The 25,519-nt window shown below is 43.7% G+C and overlaps 1 protein-coding gene across 10 annotated transcripts; it reads left to right on the top strand.

Annotated features, from left to right (window-relative positions):
• Nucleotides 1–7,542: 7,542 nt before the first annotated feature.
• On the top strand, nucleotides 7,543–15,520 carry CIPC (CLOCK interacting pacemaker). Of its 10 annotated transcripts, none has more exons than XM_060262732.1 (6): nucleotides 7,551–7,653; nucleotides 8,040–8,185; nucleotides 9,517–9,644; nucleotides 10,524–10,646; nucleotides 14,411–14,689; nucleotides 14,765–15,520. In XM_060262732.1, the coding sequence occupies exons 4-6, from the start codon at nucleotides 10,608–10,610 to the stop codon at nucleotides 15,227–15,229; spliced, it is 783 nt and encodes a 260-aa protein (XP_060118715.1). In that variant the 5' UTR covers nucleotides 7,551–7,653; nucleotides 8,040–8,185; nucleotides 9,517–9,644; nucleotides 10,524–10,607; the 3' UTR covers nucleotides 15,230–15,520. The 10 variants fall into 10 exon arrangements, with proteins under 10 accessions (XP_060118712.1, XP_060118711.1, XP_060118710.1 ...); XM_060262733.1 differs by having other exon boundaries at nucleotides 7,565–7,653; nucleotides 8,009–8,185; XM_060262734.1 differs by having other exon boundaries at nucleotides 7,646–7,703.
• Nucleotides 15,521–25,519: the final 9,999 nt, after the last annotated feature.

Raw genomic sequence — 25,519 nt, 5'->3', positions numbered from 1 at the left:
TCAATCACCAATTCCTCCTATCCTCCTCCAAGTCACAGCTGGCTTATGGTGACCTCATGAGGTTTTTGAGGCAAGATATGTTCAGAGGTGGTTTGCCACTGCCTGCCTCTGCGTAGCAACTCTGGTAACCCTTGGAGGTCTCCCACCTCATTGCCATTTAACTCTGTTTATATAGTAACAGGTGACACCTAGTGGTCATTAGAGATAACTGTAAATACCAAATAAAACAAATCACCTATAGAGTGCTCACTGCCCTCACCTGGATGGCCAAGCTAGCCTCTTCTCATCAGCTCTTGAAACCTAAGCAGGGTCAGCCCTAGGCAGCATTTGGAAGGGAGACTACCAATAAAGTCCAGAGTTGCAATGCAGAGGCAAGCAATGGCAAAGCAAACCTGAATGTCTCTTGCCTTGAAAACCCTACAGAATCGCCATATGTCAGCTGTGTCTTGAAGGCACTTTCCTCCACCATCAGTGCACTCACTATTACAATCATACAGTGAATCTTCAGTCTTTTCAGATATTGGACCCACCAGACAGCAAGCATATGACAGAAATCATGTTCCAGCTTCATTGGTGACAAGTAGAAGGGATCAGAGTTGGGACCTTACCAGTCTCTAAGTCAGGCTCTTGGGCAGCAGACCAAAAGAGCTGGGGACAAGAAGCATAAGGCAAACAACAGGAAGTATCCACAGTGAGGAACAAGCCAAGGCTTAAAGACATGGAAGGATTGTCTGCTCCCTTGACCTTGCCTCATGGTACAGCAATGTTTATTTTATGTATTCGTTTATTTTATTTAAAACATTTGTATGCCACCTTTCTACCCAACTTAGTTTTCCCAAGGCAGCAAACAATCAAAACACTAAAATAGCATTTAAAACACAGATAAATATATATAAAACATTTTCAAAAATTAAATAAAGCATATGAACTCATCATAAACACTGAGACACACAGAGAGAGGAGGGCCAATGAGATTTAGGGAGAGAATGCCAAACAAAAGAAGTCTTTGTCAAGCATATGAGTATTAATCTTGTTTTTTTTTCTATAATGCTTTTCTGAATGTATTAGAAGTCATTGAGTATTAGGACATACACCCCCTCCCTGTTTCCTTTCTGTGCATTTCCCTCAGTCTCCTTTAATGCAACCAATGTAGGAATGCTTTGAAGGTAGAAGGCGCCAAACCTGTTCTCAAGCTAAGGCCAGGGAAGACAGGAGATTGTAACCACAATAGATAGTTGAATGCATAAACTGTAGCAGTTCACACACTGGTATGACATTCCTCCCTTATCTCCCTTTGCTTCTTTGAAGTATCTTTTAATACTGTATGCCTTCCATTGTCCTGTATCACTTTCAATAAGTCCATTGAAAGAGCAACACTGGATTATCAATAAACTGTAACTTTGCAACAATGTCTGGTTATTAGAATTTTCCATGCTTGACATTTTGAAAGTGATCCAAAAGAAAGCTTCAACTGAACTGGCAACTCTCTAACTGAATGGCGGAGGGTGCCCCAGACAACAGAGAACCTTTCAACCCATTGGAGAACGTAGAGGTGCGGACCCCTCCGTGGCACATCTTGGACACGAGAAGAGCCATGGGGCGAAGGTCCCCTCAACACATCCAACAATTGCTGATCACCCCACGGAAGTGGGAACCGCGGACTTCAACCACTTTGATGGAGGAAGCGCCCGCCAGAAGAGAGGCCATCCTAACCAGACATTTCCAGGGAGGAAAAATGGCTGGACAAGGACCCTCAGGAGATGAACAAGTGAACACTCCACCCGGGGAGCAAGACGAGCGGGAAGGTCCCCAACCAGATGACGGAGGAGGGGTACCAGACTCGGATGAAGAAGATGGAGGTGAGGGACCGGAAGAAGCGCCCATCCTCAAAACTGTAAGAGGGGAGATGGCCAGGGGGTTGAGGGAAGAAATCCAAGCCAATACCCAATTCATGGCCCAAGAGATCCGCAGGCAAATAGACCGGCTACCGAGACCTGCGGTACCCGGGAGAGAAATACCATTTGTACCACCCCAACAGGCGCCCCCCGGTGATTCCACCCGCCTTACCAGCGCAACCTGTCCAGCCGGCCCAACCAGCTCCGATCCAGCCACCGGCAGGGCCCGATCCCGCACCCAGGGACTACGGGAGGGGCAGAGAACTGGAGACCACTTTCAATGGAGATCCAGATGAAGTAGCATATTTCTCCATCCAGGCTAATAGCTACATGCATTACTGGGGGGGAACCTTCCCGGATGAATTTAGCCGGGTAGATACTTGGGGTCGAAACTGAAGGGGGCTGCCAAGCGTTGGTACGAGACCCAGCCTGTACAAGCCTGTACGAGACCCAGAGCCCCGAACTAGACATGGAGGCCACTTTTCTGCAAGCAATCCTAACCCAATATGAAGATCCTCTGCAAGAGACTAGAGCCCTGACAGCGCTATGTGACATGCAGCAAGGGTCCAGATCCATGAGAGAGTTCGCTGCCAAGTTCTGAACCAATGCCGCTAAGGTCTGGGGCTGGAGCAAGCTGATGAAGATCGAGCATTTCACCAGGGGCCTGAACGCCAGTGTACTGGACCAGTGCCTGCAGCAAGCTTGCCCCACTACGTTGGTGGGGTGGATACAACTAGCAGGGGAAGTAGAAACCAACATGAAGTGGGTGGCCCTACAACGACAGCAGCAGCAAGGGGGAAAGGGGGGACGTGAGTCTCGGTCAGGGGCAAAGCCAGAAGAGAAGAAATCCCAGCAGAGCAGGGGAACTACCAAACCCCCGCCAGTGAGGCGATGCTACCGATGTGGGGACCCGAATCATATGGCTATCAATTGCCCTGAAAGACCTCGAGGCCCCCCCTGACCCAGAAGGCCATCACTCCAGCGTCGAAGAAGACACCAGGACGCCCAAAAGAATCAGTCAGAGGGAGCACGATAACGCCCACCATCACCGAAGAAGAGACCATCCTCCTGGATGAGTCGAGTGAGCTGTCCTGGGAAGAAGAGCCGGTGGGGAACGGGAACGACCTGCACTGAACAGTGCCAAGCAGCAGGTCATGGATTTAACGGCACCATTGAGGGTGAGAATAACTGGATCTTTATTTTTTGTCCCTTTGACTTTGTTGAACTCTAAGCTGAAAAGGTTCGTACATGTACGGGCCCTTATTGACTCGGGGTGCATGAAAGAGATAATTACCCCTAAACTAGTGGAGGTCCTAGGACTGCCTACTGCACCCCTGCCCCACCCCATCCAATTCGAACAAATGGATGGGTCAGTAATGAAAGGGGAGCCGTGAGTGGAACAAACCCAGGCAGTGCCGGTGGGCATAGAGGACTATTGGGACATAGAACTATTTGTGATAGCCCCTTCAGCATCATTCGATGTGGTGCTAGGAGTTGGCTGGTTGGCGAAGCATGAGCCGGACATTAGGTGGGGGGATCAAAGCATAGACTTCACAGACAGCAAGTGCAAACGCCACCAGTGGATTAAGGCGTGGGTAGTAGAGCCACCCCCTAGAAATGAGAGACTGTGCTTGACGGTGGAAGAAGTTAGGTCCATCCCCAAAGAATACAAAGACTTACAAGGAGTGTTTGATGAGGAGGAGGCAGACGAATTGCCCCCCCACCGTAGCATGGGTTGGGCAATAGAACTGATCCCAGGACAACAACTACACAAAGCTAAACTATACTCTATGGGGTGGGCGGAGAAAGCTGAACTGAGAAAATTTTTAGACAAAAATCTGAAAAGAGAGTTCATCACACCCGCCACGGCTCCGCATGCTGCCCCAGTATTGTTTAGGAAAAAGAAGGATGGGGGGCTGAGATTATGCACTGATTTTAGAGGGATAAATGGGATATCCACTTCTAATGCCTACCCTATCCCATTGATTAAAGACTTATTGAGCACAGTGTCAGAGGGGAAAATATTCACAAAATTCGATCTAAGATATGCCTACTTTAGAGTGCAAATAAAAGAAGGCGATGAATGGAAAACCGCCTTCAACACCCCCATGGGGCAATTTGAGTACTTAGTCATGCTGTTTAGATTACAAGGTGCTCCAGGAGTGTTTATGAGTTTCATCAACAAAGTACTACAAGAGTACCTGTACAAGGGGGTCGTGGTGTATCTAGATGATATAATTATTTATTCTAAAGACCTTCCCTCCCATGTGAGACTCGTGAGGAGGGTGCTCACGACCCTATACGAGAACAAATTGTACACTAAATTGTCTAAATGCGAGTTTTATAAAACGGAACTTGATTATTTGGGGTTCCGGGTGTCGGGCAGAGGGCTAGCTATGGACCCAGCTAAAATCCAAGCAGTATTAGATTGGGAACCCCTGAGGACATGTAGACAGCTCCAATCTTTCCTCGGATTTGCAAATTTTTATCGCAACTTCATTCAAGGGTTTGCCCAGACCTTACTGCCCCTCATGGACCTCTTAAATACTAAAGGGAAAGGTCCGGAGGCCAAACGGCCAGGCGTAAGACTAGCATGGATGGCTGAGTGCCAAGAGGCATTCAATAAATTAAAAAGACTCTTTACCAGTGAACCGATCCTAACCCACCCGGACGAACTGAGACCCTTCATTGTCCAGTGTGACACATCCGACATGGCCATAGGAGCCATAATAATAATAATAATAATAATAATAATAATAATAATAATAATAATAATAATAATAATAATAATAATAATAATAATAATATTTTATTTATATCCCACCCTCCCCGCCAGGGCAGGCTCAGGGCAGCTACAAATTGATGAGGAAGATAGATTATGCCCCTGTGCGTACATTTCCAAAAAGTTTTCGCAGAACAACGGAATTGGTCCGTGTGGGACAAGGAAGCATTTGCAGTAACTTTTGCTTTGAAAACTTGGAGATCCTGGTTGGAGGGGGCGAGGGTACCCTTTGAGATTTGGACTGACAACAAGAACCTAGATGCTCTGCCTGGTTGTAGGAAATTAACTGAAAAGCAAGTTCGCTGGGCGGGGTTCTTCACCAAATTTGACTTTACACTGAAGCATATTCCAGGATCTAAAAACTTTCTAGCTGACGCACTATCGAGACTCCCTCAGCATAACAGCCAAAAGGAGGAAGTGATAGACTCAATTATCTCTCCAGAACTTGTAATTGGGATGGGGACTACCCGATCTAAAAAGAGCCAGACCGGAGAGACTTGGGCGGGGAGAGCAACTGAAAAAAGCCATAGAGGCTGAGGGAGAGACCAAACCAGAAGGAGTAAAAAAAGGGGAAGGAGGGTTTTGGTACAGGGACGGGAAATTATATGTGCCAGAACTCTTACAGAAAGAGGTATTGCAATTTTGCCACAACAGTAAACTATCAGGACATTTTGGATATGTAAAAACCCTACACTTAGTCAACAGGCAATTTTGGTGGCCGCAAATGAAAAAGGATATATCTGAATACGTGTCCACTTGCCCAGTTTGTATCATGACAAAAAAGAGAGGGGGGAAACCTCCTGGACTGTTGCAACCAATAGAAACGGCCACTCGACCGTGGTCAGCAGTGTCCATGGGCTTTATTGTAGAATTACCCATCCCACAAGGGAAAACCATAATTCTGGTAATAGTGAACACTTTTTCGAAACAGGCCCATTTTGTTCCTTGTGCCAAATTACCAAATGCAAAGAAGTTGGCTTATTCCCTGATAAAGTCATTAGTGACAGGGGCCCGCAGTTCGTTGCCAACTTCTGGCAGGAGTTTTGCAAACTGACCGGGATTTATTTATTTATTTATTTATTATTTATTTAGAATTTATATCCCGCCCTTCCCACAAGTGGCTCAGGGCGGCTTCCAACAATAAATCCGACACAAAAATTAAACAATATTTAAACATGTAAGAAATTAAACATTTAAAAACAGATAAAACCTTAAAAATTAATAAATATTCCAAATATATAAAAAGAAATCTGGCAAGTTGCATTAAATTCTCAAGCTAGGTGTAAGCTAGCCGGAAGAGGGTCGTCTTACAGGCCCTGCGGAACTGAACAAGGTCCCGCAGGGCCCTCACCTCCTCCGGCAGCTGATTCCACCATGTAGGGGCCATAACAGACAAGGCCCTTTCTCTGGTGGATTTCAAGCGGGCTTCTTTTGGCCCAGGGATAGTAAGGAGATTTTGTGTTCCCGACCTCAGTACTCTCTGGGGAACATGTGGGGAAAGACGGTCCTTCAGGTGGATAGGTCCCAAGCCAGGTTCCACCTGACTTCAAGTGGAAGAGTGGGGAATTGAACCCGAGTATCCGGATTAGTGTCTGCTACTCTTAACCACTACGCCAAACTATGCCAAACTTTTGTTTGGTGCTTTGTAGTGTTGCAAACTCTAGTTCAGGAAATTCCTGGTGATCTGGGGATGGAGCCTGGGGATCATGGGATAAGGAGGGGAGGGACCTCAGTGCCATAGAGTCTACCATTCAAGGCAGCCATTTTCTTCAGGAGAACTAGTCTCTGTAGTCTGGATATCAATTTAAATTCCAGCTTTGGAATTTAATTGGAGCTTTGGTGAGTCACTGCTCACTTCTTCAGATACCTGAAATATCTGGGTGAACAGTGACTCACAAAAGACTCACAAAAGACAGAAGTGAACAGTGACTCACAAAAGCTCATGCCCTGCCACAAATTGTGTTACTCAAGGTACTATTGCTCTTTCCCACTATTTCATGAAACCACAAAAGTGCTGGTTTCTGGCTGTGAGACAATCTTATAATTTCTTGGTTGATTAATTGATTAACCAAAGTCAGTGACGACATATGCGGTATTATAACCACAATGGGTTACCAAAATAGATGTTGCAGGGAGATGCATTGCTGTAGTGTACATTGTATGCATTTCTTGTTCTCTTCTGTAACCCAGTTCTTGAATTTATGTCATGTTTTATACTGTTTTTATTCTTAATTTTGTATTCCAATCTTATTATAATGTTGATTATATATTTTGTATTGTTCTGTTGCACTGGTGAATTTTGCAATCCACCCTGAGAAAAAGGCAGATTAGAAAGAAAATAAAATTGCAAGCAGCCACGTGATACTTTCAATTAAGACCAAACCAAATTGCACAAGTAGCAAGTTCTCCAGAACTCTCCACCAGGCTGGATGGACATGGGGTATGCTTAACAGGCAATTGGTGGTGGGGGGATCATATTTACATAAACAGGACTTTTTTTGAACAGGTACACAGTTCTGGCTGGCTTGGCATCAGGGGGTGTGGCCTAATATGCAAATGAGTTCCTGTTGGACTTTTTCTACCAAAAAAGCCCTGTACATAAATATAAATCCAGTAAACAAGATATGGAAAGCAGGGGCTCCCTTTTATACCTAAAGCATCAAAGGTATGTTTCTATGTAACCTACGAAAATCCCGTCCCGCAAATGGCGGTGTTCAAATGACAACAGATAGGAAGATGCTTGTCTATAACGTGTATCGTTTTCCACCCGTGATTGGTTCGTCAAAGAAGGGGGGGGGCACAAACAGCGAGACAGGTCTATGCTTCCTAGGGCTGAAGTGCCTTTTCTAGGCAGCTGGGGAGCTTGGTTCTCTATGATGGCAGGGGCGCGCAGGCGCGGGGGGGTGTGGCGGCGAGAGGGCGGTTGGGCTGAGAGACGCCGAAGTTCAGCATCGCAGGTCGGAGCGGCACGGCCAGGTCAGGGGAGAAAGCTGCGAGCGAGATGGCCGGGGACGAGAAGGGGCGGGGTAGGAGGGAGTTGTGATGATGTGCGCGGTGATGAAAGAGGGCTGCTGAACTTAGTAGCCAGGATCATCAACTGCAGAAAAGGGGCTCAGTAGCAAAATGGAGTTAAGCAAAGGAGATGCAATGAGAGGCGGGCGGCGAAGTGTGCATCACGAGGTTGTTCCTCGTTCAAGGGGGGCGGGGTGGGGGCGTGAAGGATTTGTTTCTAGCATCAGGGCTGTTTTCCTAAGCAAGAGCGTGCCATGGCTGTGTGTAAGAGAAAACTTTCCCCATCACTTAGCCTGTTGAATTTCTGACTGCCTTTCAGATTTCTTCATGTTCTCTTGCTCTTGTTCCAGCTGGTTCTAGCTGAGAGAAGTCAAGATGTAGGTGTCTGCTTTCAGAAGGTTTGGTGCCACACTTAGCAAAGTAATGGAAACAAAGAGACAGAGCCATCCTTTTGGCAGCGCAACAGCTGAATTGGATAAGGATTCTGGATTCTCAGGTTTGAGATTAGGTTTCCTTCTGTTCTGTTTGATTTTCTGATTAAGAAGCCTTCCATTTGCAAGTATTGGCATATCTGCACACTTAACCACTACACCAAACTGGCTCTCTTAAAAGTGCCACTGGTCTCAAGCTTTGTTCTGTTCATTTATAGTAAGCCTTCATTCTCATGAAGACTCAAAATCTAATATAATACAATAAAAAATTAGAAATGTAGATGGGCAACTTGGGACTCCGAAGAGCAGTAAAATTAATTGGAATTGCTTTATGCATTGAGTGTATGTTTAATTAGATGTAACTACCTTTTAAAATATTAATTTGGTGCTCCACAACTCTGCAGAAAGAGCAAGAGTGCAAATTTCATTTTTATTAGATCCCAGGTAGATTCCGGAAATTCCACACCTGTCTGATCCTTGGCCCTTCGGTTCACTGGGTTGTACAGATGTCAGTTCTGTGAACATTTTGTGCATAAACTACAAGTCATTTTGAAGAGGATTGTGAAGCAGTCCCTTCCTTAGACCATTTTCAGCAGGAGCCCAGAAAACTATTCTGATTTTTAGTAAACTATAAGAAACTTAGCAGACTGTGTAGTCCTGACTAGCCCCCTCTCACCAGAGTTTGGTGAGCCACAGTCAGTATGTGAATGGGAGACCAGCAAGGAAGACTAGGGCAGCCGTGTAGACGAGGGCAAAGGTGAAACCATCTCTGTTCATCTCTTACCATTGCTTCTCTCTTGCCTTTCTAACCTCTTGCATTTCTAACTTGTTATTGTATTACATTAGATTAGATTTTTGAGTCTTCATGAGAATGAAGGCTTACTATAAATGAACCAGAACAAAGTTTGAGACCAGTGGCACTTTTAAGAGAGCCAGTTTGGCATAGCGGTTAAATGTGCAGACTCTTATATGGGAGAACCAGGTTTGATTTCCCACTCCTCCACTTGCAGCTGCTGGAATGGCCTTGGGTCAGCCATAGCTCTCGTAGGAGATGTCCTTGGAAGGGCAGCTGCTGTAAGAGCTCTCTCAGCCCCACCTACCTCACTGTTGTGGGGGAGGAAGGTAAAGGAGATTGTGTGACCACTCTTAGACTCTGAGATTCAGAGTATAGGGCGGGATATAAATTCAATATCTTCTTCTTGAAAACCCCATGGTCCTGGGGTCACCATGAGTCAGTTGCAACTTGATGGCACATTATTGTTGTAATAGTCTTTATTATTATTGCCATTGTCATTATCACTGATATTACTTAAGAAGCAAGAGAAGAGTATGGAAGAACATTTGCAAAGGTGATATTATGCATGACAGCTGGTAACTGAACTTACTTTCTTCTCAGATGGCAGCTTGGATTACCTGAGTTCAGCAGAACCAGCCAATTCAGAGGATGCTCTGAGAGCTTCATGGCACAGCCCAGCAGCTGCATTTTCTCCTGTGGTGGTAATGAAAAATGCTATAATCAGACAGGTAAGATAAAGATACAGGTGGGTGGTCAAGTTGGTCTGAAGCAATAGAATAAAGTCCAGTGGCATCTTTAAAACCAACAAAGTTTAATTTTGAGTATAAGCTTTCATGTGCGTGCACATTTCAGATACGTAAGATAAAGGTTATCCCATTTTATTTTTTAAATGCACAGTATGACTTTTACTTGCTTGATGTGCGATCACAGTCAGTTATGCTGGCTTTTTTCCTAAAACAATATAGGAGAAACATTTCAACAATGACATACTAGTTGTTATTACATGCATGAGGTTCCAGAACATTTCTGACTCCTTTCCTTGTTTTTGAAGGGACCAAAGGAGGCAATGTTCATCTTCAAAAGGGAAGTAAAATCCCTGCAAATGTCATTTTAAAAAACACTGATATACATGCAAGGTTTCAGCATTGAGAGGGTTAATGTTTGGGGATTATTACTTTAAATTGGATAGTCAAAACTTTGTTCTAAGTTGACCTGTGACTGACCTGGCCTCTATCTTGTGCATCTTGACAACATCCAGGTTGTACAACTGCAATTAGCTCTGTATGATGTGGAAACTTCAACTGGTTCAGAACAGGGCTGCTAGAATCCTAACTGGTGATGTGTGCATATAAAGCAAATACCTTTCCAATTGCACTGGCTTCAGTTTGTTCCTGGGCCTAACTTTAGGTAATATTTTGGTTTAAATGGTTTGGTTCCAAAGACCCAGAAGGACCACCTCCACCTTTATCAACTGATCAGTTGGTTCCCCTTTCTGTGGGAACCCTAGATTGGCAGGGACTTGAGGTTGGCACTATCTTTTCAAGCCTTCTGGAGCAAACTTATTTGTTACTTATATCCTGCTTTCTTTTTCTATCCTGGAACACAAGGTGGATAACTGTATTCCAGCAGGTTTCCTGTCCAGGGACTGATTAGACCTTTGACCTGATTAGCATCATCAAGGTGGCTGCATCATGTTCTTCAGGGTACATCATGGAGCTCTGTTCCCAAAGGTCTTGGAAATGATTTGACTGTATTCCTTTTTCTATGCTTTGGTTGCTGTTTTATAATATTTCAATGATGTTCTGCGTGTATGTTATGTTCAGCCTAGAGGGGGGTTGATTTGAGGCTGGAAAGCAATATAAAAATATTAAATGTAAAATATGTTACACCTCTTGTGATACCTAGAGGCAAGAGGACCTGGTTTGAACTTCTACATTGTGGTCGGATATTATGGCTTAAAGTTGTCCCAAAGAATCTTGAATCTTATGTGCAATGAAACCTGAGTGGATAAAGACACCTGAGCCTTCTCAACATGCTAAAGAGCCCCCACAGGATTTCAGTCTTGTATGCCCATGAAAGCATTCATGCACCCAAAGCTTGCTTCTAAATGAGGAAAACACTTTGCTGTGATGGGTTATTTTCAAAATCAGTCCAGTGCATTCATATATATCTATGCAGCAGGGAAATAACGAGGCGCACACTTACTGATTGAAAACGAGGTATTTTACTATTTGGCACCAATAGCAGGGTTCATTTGAGCATCAAGGCTGCCAAAATAATGAACCCTGCACACTTCTCAGACCATCCGCTTTAAGCAAAAGCAAGCCTGCGGGCTGGCCCCTTACACGTTATCTGATTCACTTCCCCCCTCCCCTTTCTCCCTGGTAGTTTTCCAGTGTGTCTGCTTATCTATTCAGCAAGGAGTTTCCTTATAGAAACGTGTCTGCCATCAATGCACATCTGTGACTCACACCCATTTGGGCTGCCTGGTTTTAACAGTTTAGCAGAAGCTCTGAGGGGCCTCTTAACTGTCACTCTAAATCAGGGTTGCCAAGTCCAATTCAAGAAATAGCTGGGGACTTTGGGGGTGGAGCCAGGAGACTTTGGGGGTGGAGCCAGGAGGCATTAGGGGTGGAGCCAAGATCAAGGCTGTGACAAGCCTTGAATTGAACTCCAAAGGGAGTTCTGGCCATCACATTTAAAGGGACGGCACACCTTTTCAATTCCTTCCTTCCTTCCTTCCATAGGAAATCATGGATAGGGGAACCTTCTTTTGGGGCTCATAGAATTGGACCCCCTGGTCCAATCGTTTTGAAACTTGGAGGGTATTTTGGGGAGAGGCACTAGATGCTATACTGAAAATTTGGTGCCTCTACCCCAAAAAACAGCTCCCCCAGAGCCCCAGATACTCACGGATCAATTCTCCATGGTTTTCTATAGAAATAAATCTCCATAGGGAATAACAGAGTTCCCAGCAGACATTTCTCTCCCCTCCCCTCCCCCCGCTTTCTGACGACCCTGAAGCGGGGGGAGGGAATCCCCTGCCTCCACCTGGGGATTGGCAATCCTACTCTAAATGTTGCATCAGACATTCTCTTTTGAAGGCACAAAACCATATTTTCATTTATTATTATTATTATAGGGGTGTTCATAATTATTCAGGGGTCTCCCCTTCATCAACAAGCTGAATAAATGCATTTAATGTTTTCAAAGATGAATGAATGGAATCCACCTTCAGGCTACAAAACTATTTTTAGGTGGGTTTCCTGGATGATACATCATACTGAATCTAGAGTAAGAGCCAGTGATGTGGTTGGGAGACAAACGTGGACCGGAGGGGAGGCTGAACATTAAAAACATTCTTATGTGGGTCTTTCAAGGCAATGAACATTTTTGCAATAGAAGCCCCTAAATGAACAGAATCTTTGGTAGTCTGAAATGAAGTCCATCCATTGTTAAACCAAATACGCATCACCATTACCCCATCTATGGCTCACCTTATGTAGAGAACAGAAGCCGTGCTGAGCCAGAGAAGCCTACAGGCATTGAATAATTTTAAAATAATTGGAAAATTTTCAAACGTTTCATGTCTCAGAACAAGCTCTTTCTCCATATACCAGGGTTACTAGTCGAACCTCAGGGCAGATTCATTTTCAGTGAAATAAATCCTATCCATTAAGGTTCCCCAAGATAGAAGCATTATTTGGAGGTTTTATTATGGGATCCCCCCCCCCCACAAGTAGTGTGACTGTTTTTGTGCCAGTGAAAAAAAGCTTCTTTAATATTGCCATTGTCATTGTCTCTTTAAAAATCCCATCTTATCTCCTATTTTAGGTAATTCTCTTGAACTGGGAGTCTTCTGCACCCAATAATTAAAATATTAGGAAATCTCTGAATGCATTAGTGAATTATACTTGTTAGTTGTTGTTCTTAGCAGTTGGTTTCAGTATGAGTTCATTTTGGTTGCCCATGGGAGGCATAAGTGAACGCTGAATACTAAATCAGGTTTCAGTTGTCTTTGTTTCCACCTCATTAATGCTTTCTTAATCTGCTAGAAAAACCACACCTTTAATCCAAGAAGTGCTTTTACCATTACTGTGGCTCCCTCAAATGAATGACTAGTGAGTGATCAACAGGAGTCAATTTACAACTCTTAACCTGCCAATCACAAAAACACAGTAGCAATTTTTTATTTCTGTCACTGCAAGAAATGTTCATCCCTAATGTTTTTCTAGTAAAGATCCCAATCTCCACCATTGAGTGCTGCAGAAAGTAGTGTGGCTTCTTATTTGGGGGGGGGGGGGCGGGCTGTGATTGCAGCACCGTGCAAGTGCACAGTTACTGACTGGCTAACAGAAACTGATATGGGCACTGGTGAAGTCATCTCTTGCTAGCACCAGGTTGTGCTAGCCCTTTAGAAGCTCTGCATGTACTCCATGGTTTGAGTCTGTCTGTACCCATTGATGCTCTGTGATAAGGACAAGAAATCTCCTTTTGTCTTGAGCAGCACTCTGTTGTCGAAGCTGGAATTCTCCCAGTGGTGCACCATGTAGGCCTCTGCTTGGCTTCTTGGCTTAGAGGTCCATACTAAATTATAGCAAAACTCTGGCTTCCTTCTGTAGGATCACTAATGATAACAGTACTGCTTCTTATGAGTTCTACTACTTACTTCTTTCTAATTGTTGAAGTGTGAGTTTGAGCATAGGCCTTCAGGATTTCCTCCGTAACTGTTTCCTTACACATCTTGCAGTGCTAATACTTGTTTTTCCCAATGGTAGCAAGCATGCATGTTGTGTTGCACCAGCTGCTTGGTAAAACAGGGAAAATTAGGTGACCAAAGAACTAACTTACCTTTAGAGAATTCTGTTGGGGGCTTGGGGTGAATGGATGGTAACAGGTTAGCCAACCAGATAAAAAGGTGATCTAGCTATGATTTGATCAGGCTGGCTTCCAGATAGGCAGCAGAGCTGACTTTAGGAGAGCTATTTAAAGTACATTTTAGGAAAACAACAGAAGTCTTGCATAAAGTTCCTCACACAGTTTTTTAGATTGTGGTTTCCTATTCCTTTGATTAAATTTAGTAAAAGCTTACTTGATGGATTTCTTAAATGTTGTGTCATTTTCTGTTTCTACCAGCTGTCTTCTACTTGTTGCTAATGGTCATTAGTTTACTGTAATCCAAAATCTAGCAGTGGTTAGAAAAAGCTTCAGCCTAACTGTAAACGTGTGGCTATTTTTTCCTCTCTTTTTATTTTATTTAGGAAAAACTGTTTAAAATGGAATGGCTTCTAGATATTGGATGTTTGGCAGTAACGATGAAATGACCTTTCAGTATTTACAAATGTCCCACCCCGAGGAACTCATGGGTGTAATGGGCAGCTTTCTGCATGCATTTTAGTGGTTCTACTAAATGCTTTTTTGGTCTTTTTCATTTTCTATACATTAGTCATGGTCATTCCACCTTTCTCCCCTTTTCTCTGCCAATATTTCTCAGGAAGAAAACTCATCACAGTTTCAGTCTTGGACTGCACAGCCTTTATGGGAGACAATTCCGACTCACCCACCGCTTGTGGTTCTCCATCCACCCATTCCTTCTGCTGTAACCCTTCAAGCAGCCAGGGAAAAGAAAGGTGACTCTTCTGATCTCCTTTCCATCTTGAACTCCTATGCAAAGATAGCTCTACAACCATACAAAAGGGACCTGGAGGATAGAGAAGAAACCAGTAGGCAAAAGCGTCTCTGTACCGGCAGGACAGACACATCCCCAAACCAGGTAAGTTCTTTGCCTTCTGGTCTTTGTCACCAGGGTCCACTTGCTTTGAGACCTTCATGGAACTTTCTTCGGCAGGATGTGCCAGGCCAAAATGCAGCAGCGGTTCATGGATTTCAGCACGTCTCCATTGCTAAGTCAAAGGCTTTGGGTTGTACCCCAGCATCCTCCACGCCTGCTTCTCCTGCTTCACAAAGTCAAGCACGGGGTGTGGCGCAGCCTGTATTGTGCAACCCGCTCGTGTTGAGGAAGGAACTCGGCAGCTCTTCAGGCCTGCCGTTGCAGCAGCCAAGCAAGAGTAAACATTTTCAGAACACGTTGGTGCTGCATAAGTCTGGACTGCTGGACATCACACTGAAAACCAAGAATCTGATCAGTCAGAACCTAGTGACCCAGGTGGAACTGGACTGGCTGAAGCAGCAAACACAGCTGTTCATGGAAGCACTTAAAAACAACGCTTCTCAGGCATGGGCTGAACTAGAGGCATCTCTAAGGCAATCAAATAAAGCCATGAACAGCTTGTTGACTTCTCCAGGTATCTAGTGCAAACCTTACTTGCAGTGTCTGTTGTGATAAGAAATACTAAAAAGCTATTACTTGAATGCCTCACATCCTACTAGGGTTATGAGCCTGCTTTCAGGTTGATTTATGAAGTAAGCTTCTCATTGGCAGACTGACCCATGTTGTAGGTGATGAGTCTTACTCAGAATCAGGGGGAGGAAGGCTTCAGCAACAGTTTAGCTTCATGTAACATTGTGTTCTTGCAGTGTGAACACATTACTACCAGAAGGCATCAATATGTTTGGTACTAGAAGGAAAGGTTATTTAAATATCTTTCTGTCTTCGAGCACTTCATTTCACAAATGGACATGTGTGGTCTTGGCCCAATGGAGCTCTTTGGAAATGGACAGCAACAAAAGGAAGGGTTTTGTGGCTGGAAAATGGCAGTGCCCACTGTTGTACCATTTTGCCCATTTCTTTTTGAAGTTTGCATCATAACTGATCAAGATCAGCTTCTTGCATGCATTCAGCCTCTCTTCTCTCAATCTTGATTGGCTGCTATCCCCACCCCACCCCGGGCAATGACATCTTCCTCAGCAGTCCTCTTCTTCTATCTTTTAAGCCTCCCTTCCCCTGCTTTGTCTGATCTCTCTTGCTGCTCCCCTTCCTAGAGTGTGGGACTTAAAGATCTCTGGACTAGCTGGCCCTCCAAGTCACTTGCAGGCAGTTGATGAAAAAGAAGAGACTGAATTTATATCTCGCCCTTCACACAAAGTCTCAGCAGCTCACTCTCCCTTCTCCTCCCCACAACAGACACCCTGTGAGGTAGGTTGGGCTGAGAGAGCTCTGACAGAAACTGCTCCTGAGCAGAACAGCTCTGACAGAGTTATGACTGACCCGAGGTCACACCAGCAGATGCATGTGGAGGAGTGGGAAATCAAACCTGGTTCTCCCAGATTAGAGTCTATGCACTCAACCACTGCACCAAACTACTACACCAAATTAGGAGTGGCCAGCCAGGGTGTGAGCATAATTTGGAGGTGGAGCATTCTAGAAGTAGCTTCCATCACTTCTGCACATTGCGACTGGCCATCCAGAGCCCACCTTCTTTACTGTTGCCATATGCCAGCCATAGTGCTGCCCCACAGCGAAGTAAATGCCCCGTGTTGTACTCACATAGGTATATTTGGTTTTGTACTGAGCCCCACTTGGCTCCTGAACCATGGGTTGCTGAGCCCTGCTTCAAGGTTATTATGATCAATAGAAAACACCATGTTTTCCTATTCTTTTATAAGAGGACCACTGGGGAGCATGAGCTTGTAGAACCGGTACCGTTGGCTTCATGAATTCTTTTGGCCTGTCAAAGAAGTTTCACTTCATAAGCCATATTATCCTTTGCTCCTGCCCACTCTGCTTGAGGTCTGTACATGCCAACTTTAAAAAAAAGAATCTTGATGTTGAAAAGGTACCACAGTTTTACCAGCAAATCTGTCCTCTGGAAGTAACACTGGTCTCTTCAGAGTTGCCCGCAGTTCCACTTTTTGTGTTGATCCCAGCTCTCCACTCAGCTGCGTGTTATCAGGAAGCCTGTAGGAAGAAAATTAAACTAGCATTCTCTGGCACCAAGTCATGCAATCTGGGCTAGTGATCGTGGAAGCATAGCTGGTCTTGAAAAAAATGTCTGTAGAGGAATTTTGCAGAGCTGCTAATTGAATGCTCTTTGGGCATTACTTGAACACTGTGTATCACAGCTTCCACATAACAGGTGTGTCCTTGAGTCAAAAACTCATTGATTCCTCTCACTTCAGACGTCTTCATCGTGTTCTTCTAACGTGTAAATTGTTCATTGTTACAGCCTGTTCTCCAAGCTGTTACAGCAATTCTGATTTTTAATGACTTTTTAGGATCTTTGGGTAGGAGAATGACTTTTTGTTTTCTGCACAGGTTATCATTCCCTGCAAGGAACAAAATGTTAAATATGCCTTGAAATGCCATTTGTAGTGATACAGCTTGTCCAAGCCTGAAATGGCTGAAGAGCTTTTGAAGATGTCATGGAGGAACAGGGTCGTTAAAGACTCTAGCTAGAGCCTTGGAGAGGGCCATAGCTATCATTTCTAGTGTCTTCTGAATTTCAGTCATTATGGACTGCCAAGATCTGTGGCTTCGATCTCTCCAGAATTTACCACCGGCCATAGGATGCAAAATATAACTTCACCACTACTACAGCACAGACGCCCCACCCCCAATGCTGCTTCTGGGAGACTGGGCCCCCCAGGAACAGGTTTGGGAGGGAGTTGGAGGGCTGCAATAGATGGGTGATACAAGCAACAGTCCCCCACCCCTTTTGTGCATTTCTAAGGCAATGGCAAACCACCCCATAAAAAGTCTGCCGTGAAAACGTTGTGAAAGCAATGTCACCCCAGAGTCGGAAACGACTGGTGTTTGCACAGGGGACTATCTTTACCTTTTTATATGCGCCCATTAGACAGGATCTAACCCCCTGTGTGAAATCTCAGAAAATAGCCAATTGATTAAATTCTGCAGATGGTAACTCACTTGGCAGAAGGGGTGACACCTACTGGATTTGTAAGAGAAGAGATTTTGGTACAAAGTAAGTTCAGCTTTTGGATGAATCTATAGCTGCATTGAGGCCATTTAAAACTTTGCAGTCAACCTTTTTTGTGTTTCCCCCCAATTTTGCACTGAACACACAGCTTCTGTGGACTTAAAAATGTAAAAAAAGAATGCATATTATTCGGTTCTGATTTAGCTGTACCCCTTAAAACACAAAGTGTAGGTTCATGGTAACTAACTCATCCGCTCATTTCATGCCCTTCCTCTCACAAGAGGACTATATTTGTATGTTTTTTCTTCAGTGATCGGTGTAGCCTTATAAAATCTGCTGGATTCTAAGACCACATTTTAAGCACATGGAATGTACAGGACACATATGCTTCAGGAAAACAAGAGGCTACTTCTGTAGCAAGGGAGGAGAAATTCTGGTTCTTCCAGAGGGCTTTTTGCATAAGTGAGGGTAAATCATTTAACAACTTTTCACTGTTTCCTACTGAAGGAGGTGCACTTGCATGTTATGAAGTGTGGTACACAGGCGATTGCTATCTGTAGTTTAATGCATAGTCAGATTTCTGCCATTTTGCTGTGGAAATGAAATTTAAACAATACATTTAAAAAAAAATGGCAGCTACCAAGCAGCCGCACTGTAGTGTGACAGTGAAGGATGGTAAAAAGCCCCTGTAATCACTAATTGATGAATTGTATGAAGACTCAGTCTTTTCCCCCACTGTTCTCATTTGCCATTTTTGGAAGCATTACAGAAATATTATTCAGTACTTCTGTAATTCAGTGCTACTGAACGTTAGGGAAATGTCAGAAAGCAAGAATGTCTTATCTTAGCTGTAGATTTCTAGAACAGATGTACATGAAACTATGAAAGCTACACAGACTGTTTCTGTGCCAGCATTCTGTATTGGTTAAGAACAGTGAACTCTAACCTGGAGAGCTGTGTTTGATTCCCCACTATTCTACATGAAGCCTGCTTGGGTGACCTTGGGCCAGTCACAGTTCACTCAGAACTCTCTTAGCCCCATTTACTGCACAATTTACTGTTGTGGGGAGAGGAATCGGAAGATGATTGTATTCCACTTTGAGACTTTTGAGGGTAGAGGAAAGTGGGGTATAAAACAACTCGTTTTCTTCTGTCTAAAGAGTGAATAAGACCAACCAGAAGTTTTAAATGGAATACATATGTAAATGTAAGTAATGCAGATCTAGTTGTTAATCTGTAGATGCAGAAGCGAGACTTCACAGATCTCCTTTGTATTTTCTGATGAAACTATAGAAGTTTGGGAAATCTTGATTTAAAAAAAGTTTTAAAGAAATGTTTGCTTGCTGTGCTGGAGAACACAAAGGCTTGGACCCTATGAAGAAGGTACAAGTGCATTGGACAGTCTCTGCTTTGTTGTATGCTTCAGTGCTTTTCATTTGGCCCTTGTGCAAACAGGAGCTTTAGTGGAAGAGGAAGCATGCTTCACAGCAGAGATTGTCTAAATAATACATATGGAATTTGTTCATAGGATTCAAGCCAGTATGTTTGCCTTCGTGATGCCTCCAGTATCATAACTCATTTTATTGAATGTGAACTTTTCCAGAAAATTACAGGAATGCTGGAAATACAGGGAAAAATAAATAAACCATTGACCTGCAAAACAATCTGAATTGTTTTAATCCAGGTACAGTTGCTGTCTTCCTGGGACCATTAAGATGAACTGCAGTAATATCTGATTTTGGGGTTTCCACCCATGGGGTGGCTTTGCTACTTACTCAAATTCATGTGAGTCTATTTCAGCATATGCAGATAACCCCTCATAGTCAAGAAGCAATTGTCCCCCTTCTGTTAAGCATATGTTTGATGCTTCAATTCGATGGAATTACTGCAATCCGGTGACTGGAAAGATCACAGGTAACTGCACCTTTCCCCTCATAGTAACCATGTGTTATTATAGACGATGTGGGGAGGGGCAAGGCAAAATGGGAGAGGGCAATGTGTGTATCCACTAAGCCTGTTACATATGATATCCCTTCAAAACTGTGCCATCCAATCAGAGGGACAGAAGGAATCCTGGGAGATGTAGGCTCCTGTATCTACTCTTAGGCAGGCTTTTCCCTGCTCTCTAGGCCACACTAGGCCTCAGATCATGACAGTTTGCCAGACCCAGCAAGGGACCTCTTGAAGAAGCTACTGTTACCCTATAGTTTGGAGTTAATGCCCTTGTATCTACTGCATTGTTAGCCTTCCCTTCCTTGGAGGGCTTCTGGGTGGCACATACATAGGCATCCCCTTTCCCTATTTTATCTTTGCAACCACCCTGGAAAGGGAGAATTAGGATGAGAGTGGATGACTGGTGTACAATCACCCCATTACTTTCATGGATTGTGCTTGGATTCTAAGTGAAGAGTGACTTTTGCTCATATATATGAACATATGAAGCTGCCTTATACTGAATCAGACCTTTGGTCCATCAAAGTCAGTATTGTCTTCTCAGACTGGCAGCAGCTCTCCAGGGTCTCAAGCTGAGGTTTTTCACACCTCTTTGCCTGGACCCTTTTTTGGAGATGCCGGGGATTGAACCTGGGACCTGCTTCCCAAGCAGATGCTCTACCACTGAGTCACCATCCCTCCCTTCATCCCACTCTCACTCACCCATAATATTCCAAAGGATCCACTAACTGACTAAGGAACAGTTTTTTGGGTGGCAGGGCAGAAGACAGCAACAAGAGGTGGGAAAGTCACTGTTCAGCAGCACAGGTGTGCTCACACTGCATAGGAAATCATTTTAGAGAATTATGTTAAAAAGAATCACTGGAAGGGGGAGAAGGATTCAGAACAGAGTGGAGCTTGGTGTGACACAAGAAATTGCAGTGGTGACAACCAGTGGGTGAACATTTTACCCTTCTGGAACATACTACTGCAGATTTAAAACTTATTTAAAAGGGACAGGCAAATGAGAAAGGGCGGAGGCATAGTAGTATATGTGAAGGAGGTATATACTTGTGAGGAAATATGTGAATCGGAGCATGGCAGCTCAGCTGAGAGTCTCTGGGTAAAAATAAAAGAAGTAAGAAATAACAGTGATATTATTGTGGGGGTCTGCTATAGACCACCAAGTCAGGCAGAGGACTTGGATGAGATGCTTCTACAGCAGATTGCAAAGTTCTCCAAGAGAAGGGATACCGTGATCATGGGAGATTTCAATTACTCGGACATCTGTTGGAAGTCCAACTCTGTTAAAAATGAAAAGTCAAATAGATTCCTGACTTGTATTGCTGACAACTCCCTTTTCCAGAAAGTGAAGAAGGAAACAAGGGGATCTGCTATCTTGGATTTGATTCTCACCAACAGGGAAGAATTTTGAAGAAGTGGAAATAGTGGGCATCCTGGGCAGTAGTGACCATGTGATTTTGGAATTTACAGTCTTAGGGAAGGGAAAAGCTATAGGTAGTCAGACTTATAGACTTCAGAAAGGCAAACTTCGATAAACTTCGAACTATGCTGGGTAAAATCCCACGGTCAGAAATACTTAGGAGGAAGGGGGTTCAGGAGGGGTGGGAGTTTCTTAAAAGCAAAATACTGAAAGTGCAATCACAGACAATTCCTAGGAGAAGAAAAAATTGAAAAAGCCTAAAGAAGCCGAAGTGGCTCCATGGACAGCTATCTAAAGACTTGAGAAATAAAAAAGAGTCCTTTAGGAATTGGAAGGAGGGCCTTATAACCAAGGATGAATATAAACAAATCACCTGTGCTTGTAGAGAAAAAGTTAGGAAAGCTAAAGCTCAGTATGAATTTCAGCTGGCCAAAGATGCTAAAAACAAAAAAGGGTTCTTTTCTTATGTTCAGAGTAAGAAAAACAAGGACATGGTAGGTCCATTGCGAGGGTAAGAAAGTGAAATTGTAACAGGTAATGAAGAGAGGGTGGAACTACTCAATTCCTACTTTTCCTCAGTCTTCTCTTCTGAGGAAATGGTGCTCAACATGGCAAAAACAGAACATATAAGGAGGGTATGAAGTTCCAACCTAGGATCAGCATAGGGGTATTACATAAACACCTAGTTTCTTTAAATGAAACTAAGTCCTCAGGGCCAGGTGAATTGCATCCAAGGGTTCTAAAAGAGCTTGCAGATGTAATTTCTGAGCCTCTGGCTATTTTTGAGAATTCTTGGAGAACAGGAGAGGTGCCAGAAGATTGGAGGCAGGCGAATGTTGTCCCCATCTTCAAGAAGGGGGAAAAAAGACAATCCGGTAACTACCGACCCGTCAGCTTGACTTCTATACCTGGAAAAGTTTTAGAACAAATCAGTCGGTCCTGGAACATTTAGAAAGAATGGATGTGATTACTAAGAGCCAGCATGGTTTTCTCAAGAATAAGTCATGTCAGACTAACCTGATCTCTTTTTTTGAGAAAGTGACTACCTTGCTGGATCAGGGGAATGCTGTAGACATCGTTTATCTTGATTTCAGTAAGGCTTTTGATAAAGTTCCACATACTATTCTTGTTGACAAGTTGGTAAAATGTGGTTTGGATCCTGTTACCGTTAGGTGGATCTGTAACTGGTTGACAGATCACACCCAAAGAGTGCTTGTGAATGGTTCCTCATCCTCTTGGAGAGGAACGACAAGTGGAGTGCCTCAAGGATCTGTCCTGGGACCTGTTTTGTTTAACATCCTTATCAATAATTTGGATGAAGGAATAGAGGGAATGCTTATTAAATTTGCAGATGATACGAAATTGGGAGGGGTTGCAAATACAGTAGAAGACAGAACAGCTTACAGGATGACCTTGACAGGCTGGAAAACTGGGCTAAAATCAATAAAATGAATTTTAACAGGGATAAATGTAAAGTTCTGCATTTAGGTAGGAAAAATCCAATGCATAGTTATAGGATGGGGGAGACTTGTCTTAGCAGTAGTATGTGTGAAAAGGATCTAGGGGTCTTAGTGGATCATACGCTGAACATGAGTCAACAGTGTGATGCGGTGGCTAAAAAGGCAAATGCAATTTTGGGCTGTATCAATAGAAGTATAGTGTCCAGATCACGTGAAGTGATGGTATCACTTTTTTCTGCTCTGGTAAGACCTCACCTGGAGTATTGTGTTCAGATTTGGGCACCACATTTTAAGAAGGATATAGACAAGCTGGAATGGGTCCAAAGGAGGGCAGCGAAGATGGTGAGGGGTCTGGAGACTAAGTTCTATGAGGAAAGGTTGAAGGAGCTGGGGATGTTTAGCCTGGAGAGGAGGCGGCTGAGAGATGATATGATCATCATCTTCAAGTACTTGAAGGGCTGTTGTGGAATTGTTTTCTGTGGCCCCAGAACCAATGGTTTGAAATTAAATCAAAAGAGTTTCCGGCTCAAAATTAGGAAGAACTTCCTGACCGTTAGAGCGATTCCTCAGTGGAACAGGCTTCCTCGGGAGGTGGTGGGCTCTCCTTCCTTGGAGGTTTTTAAACAAAGACTAGATGGCCATCCGACAGAAGTGAAGATCCTGTAAATTTAAGGGGAAGTGTTTGTGAGTTTCCTGCATTGTACAGGGGGTTGGACTAGATGACCCTAGAGGTCCCTTCCAACTCTATAATTCTGTGAGACCCCAGGATGTACTGCTGCGAACACACACACAAAGGTTCAACAGGTCTTGTGAAACTGCTGAATTAGAATTCAATAAGAAATTAATACCTCACCTTGGCCTACACAGACTTGGGTTTCCTCGCTCACTATCATTTCTGATGGATTGTCAGGACCCACTTTTTATGAATTTTAACTGGTGGTTCTTGACATGTATCATACTGTAATCCTTTGTTGATAGTTGATTTTATTAGCTCATGCTGGAATAACTATTGTTAGTCTTTAAGGTGTCACTGCTCTTCTGTTGTTATTTTCCTCCTTACTAGCCCTTAACACATGAATCTGCCTTAGATGGCATCTGACCTTTGGTCTTCTCAAGTTCTGTACTATCTACTTTGAGTGGCAGTGATTCTCCAAAGTCTGGGGAAGGGGTTTTTCCCTATCACCTACTACCTGATCCTTTTAATTAGGGATGCCAGGGACTGAACTCGGAACCTTCTACACTGGGAAGCAGATGCTCAAAGCACTTAGCTACATCCCTTCAACTTTTCCCTGGGCTTTCTTAACCAAGTATCTTCTAGCAAATTGGGTGAACTTCTTTCTCTGCCTTAGCAAAATGTGGAGGAGGAAAACTGAAGTAAGCCCCAGAACCTGACGTCTTGCTTTTCTGCCCCAGTCACCTTCACAAGCTCTTCAGCATCTTCTGTGTTCTATACTTGAGTGATTCCTGAGCCTGCCAGTGCTGAGATGCTGGTGCAGCATCAAAGCAACTCCCAGAAGCTCTGCAAGGCTTTCAGCATTGTTTGTCTTTATTATTTTTTTAACTTCAGCAACTGCAGGGAGCTGACGTCAATATCAAGGCAGGCGCAGAAAGCCCCATTGTTCTCCAGAATGCATTAGCCTTGGGAGGGTTTAAATATAAATTATCGTCACAGTCTGAGCAGTATCATAACTATTGTTGGGCTTTTTTTTTCATATGGACCACTGTTAATCATTTCAGGACTTTTCTGAAATAGGAAATCAGATTGAAAGGCAGTCCTGGGAATTTGCACAGCTCTGCTTCTAGCCGGCACTATCTAGACTGACTTTTCTGGGCAATTCATCAATTCCACATAGCAAGTTGCACCTAGTTAATACTGCTGTAGTAATTAGACTGCAAATAGGGAGCAGTTACGGTTTACTTCTTAAGGTATGCAGCAACTGGAAGCAAAATACAATTGGTCTTGCTTCACAAAGGGAATGTGGAAAATGAACAGTGCCATTCTAAGCAGAGATATGCCCTTCTGAACCCATTGAAGCTTGGTGGTGGTGCCAAGATCTGTCCACTTCAGTCAACTTAGAAGGTGTAATTCTGTGTACCAGAAGCTACCTTATGCTGAATCAAACCCTTGATTCATCAAAGTCACTACTGTCTACTTAAGACTGGCAGTGGCTCTCTATGGTCTCAGGGAGAGGTCTTTCACATCACCTGCTACCTGATCCTGTAACGGGAGATGCTAGAGATTGAACCTGGGGACTTCTGCATGCCAAGCAGATGCTCCTATTACTGAGCCACAACCCCATCCTAATTCTGTTTAGGATGGGACTATAAGTGTTGGGTTTAAAAATATAGAAATTGGTGGCATTGACAAGGAAAGCCCTCATCCCGCCCAGTGTGGCAAAACACTCTTCAAAATAAAAATGTGCCTGATTCATTTGCAGAAGAAAAATGTGCCTTTGAACATATGAACATATGAAGCTGCCTTATACTGAATCAGACCTTTGGTCCATCAAAGTCAGTATTGTCTTCTCAGACTGGCAGCGGCTCTCCAGGGTCTCAAGCTGAGGTTTTTCACACCTATTTGCCTGGACCCTTTTTTGGAGATGCCGGGGATTGAACCTGGGACCTTCTGCTTCCCAAGCAGATGCTCTACCACTGAGCTACCGTCCCTCCCTCCTTCACAATACAAAGTGAAAATTCTAATATAATAATATAATAATAATAATAATTTTTTATTTCTATCCCGCCCTCCCCGCCGAAGCAGGCTCAGGGCGGCTCACAGCATAAAACACACATTACATCAGTTGCAATTATAAAACACGGTTAAAACAATTACAAAATATTAAAATTCACATAATAATATGGCGTTATAACAGATTTCAATAAATTTCAGCAGTAAAAACATTTCAAGAGTAAAAGCATTTCTAGCAGCA

This window comes from Heteronotia binoei, chromosome 21 (assembly GCF_032191835.1).
Source record: "Heteronotia binoei isolate CCM8104 ecotype False Entrance Well chromosome 21, APGP_CSIRO_Hbin_v1, whole genome shotgun sequence".
Taxonomy (NCBI): domain Eukaryota; kingdom Metazoa; phylum Chordata; class Lepidosauria; order Squamata; family Gekkonidae; genus Heteronotia; species Heteronotia binoei.
The sequence above is the reverse complement of the archived record's forward strand: the minus strand, read 5'-3'. Positions and strand labels throughout refer to the sequence as shown.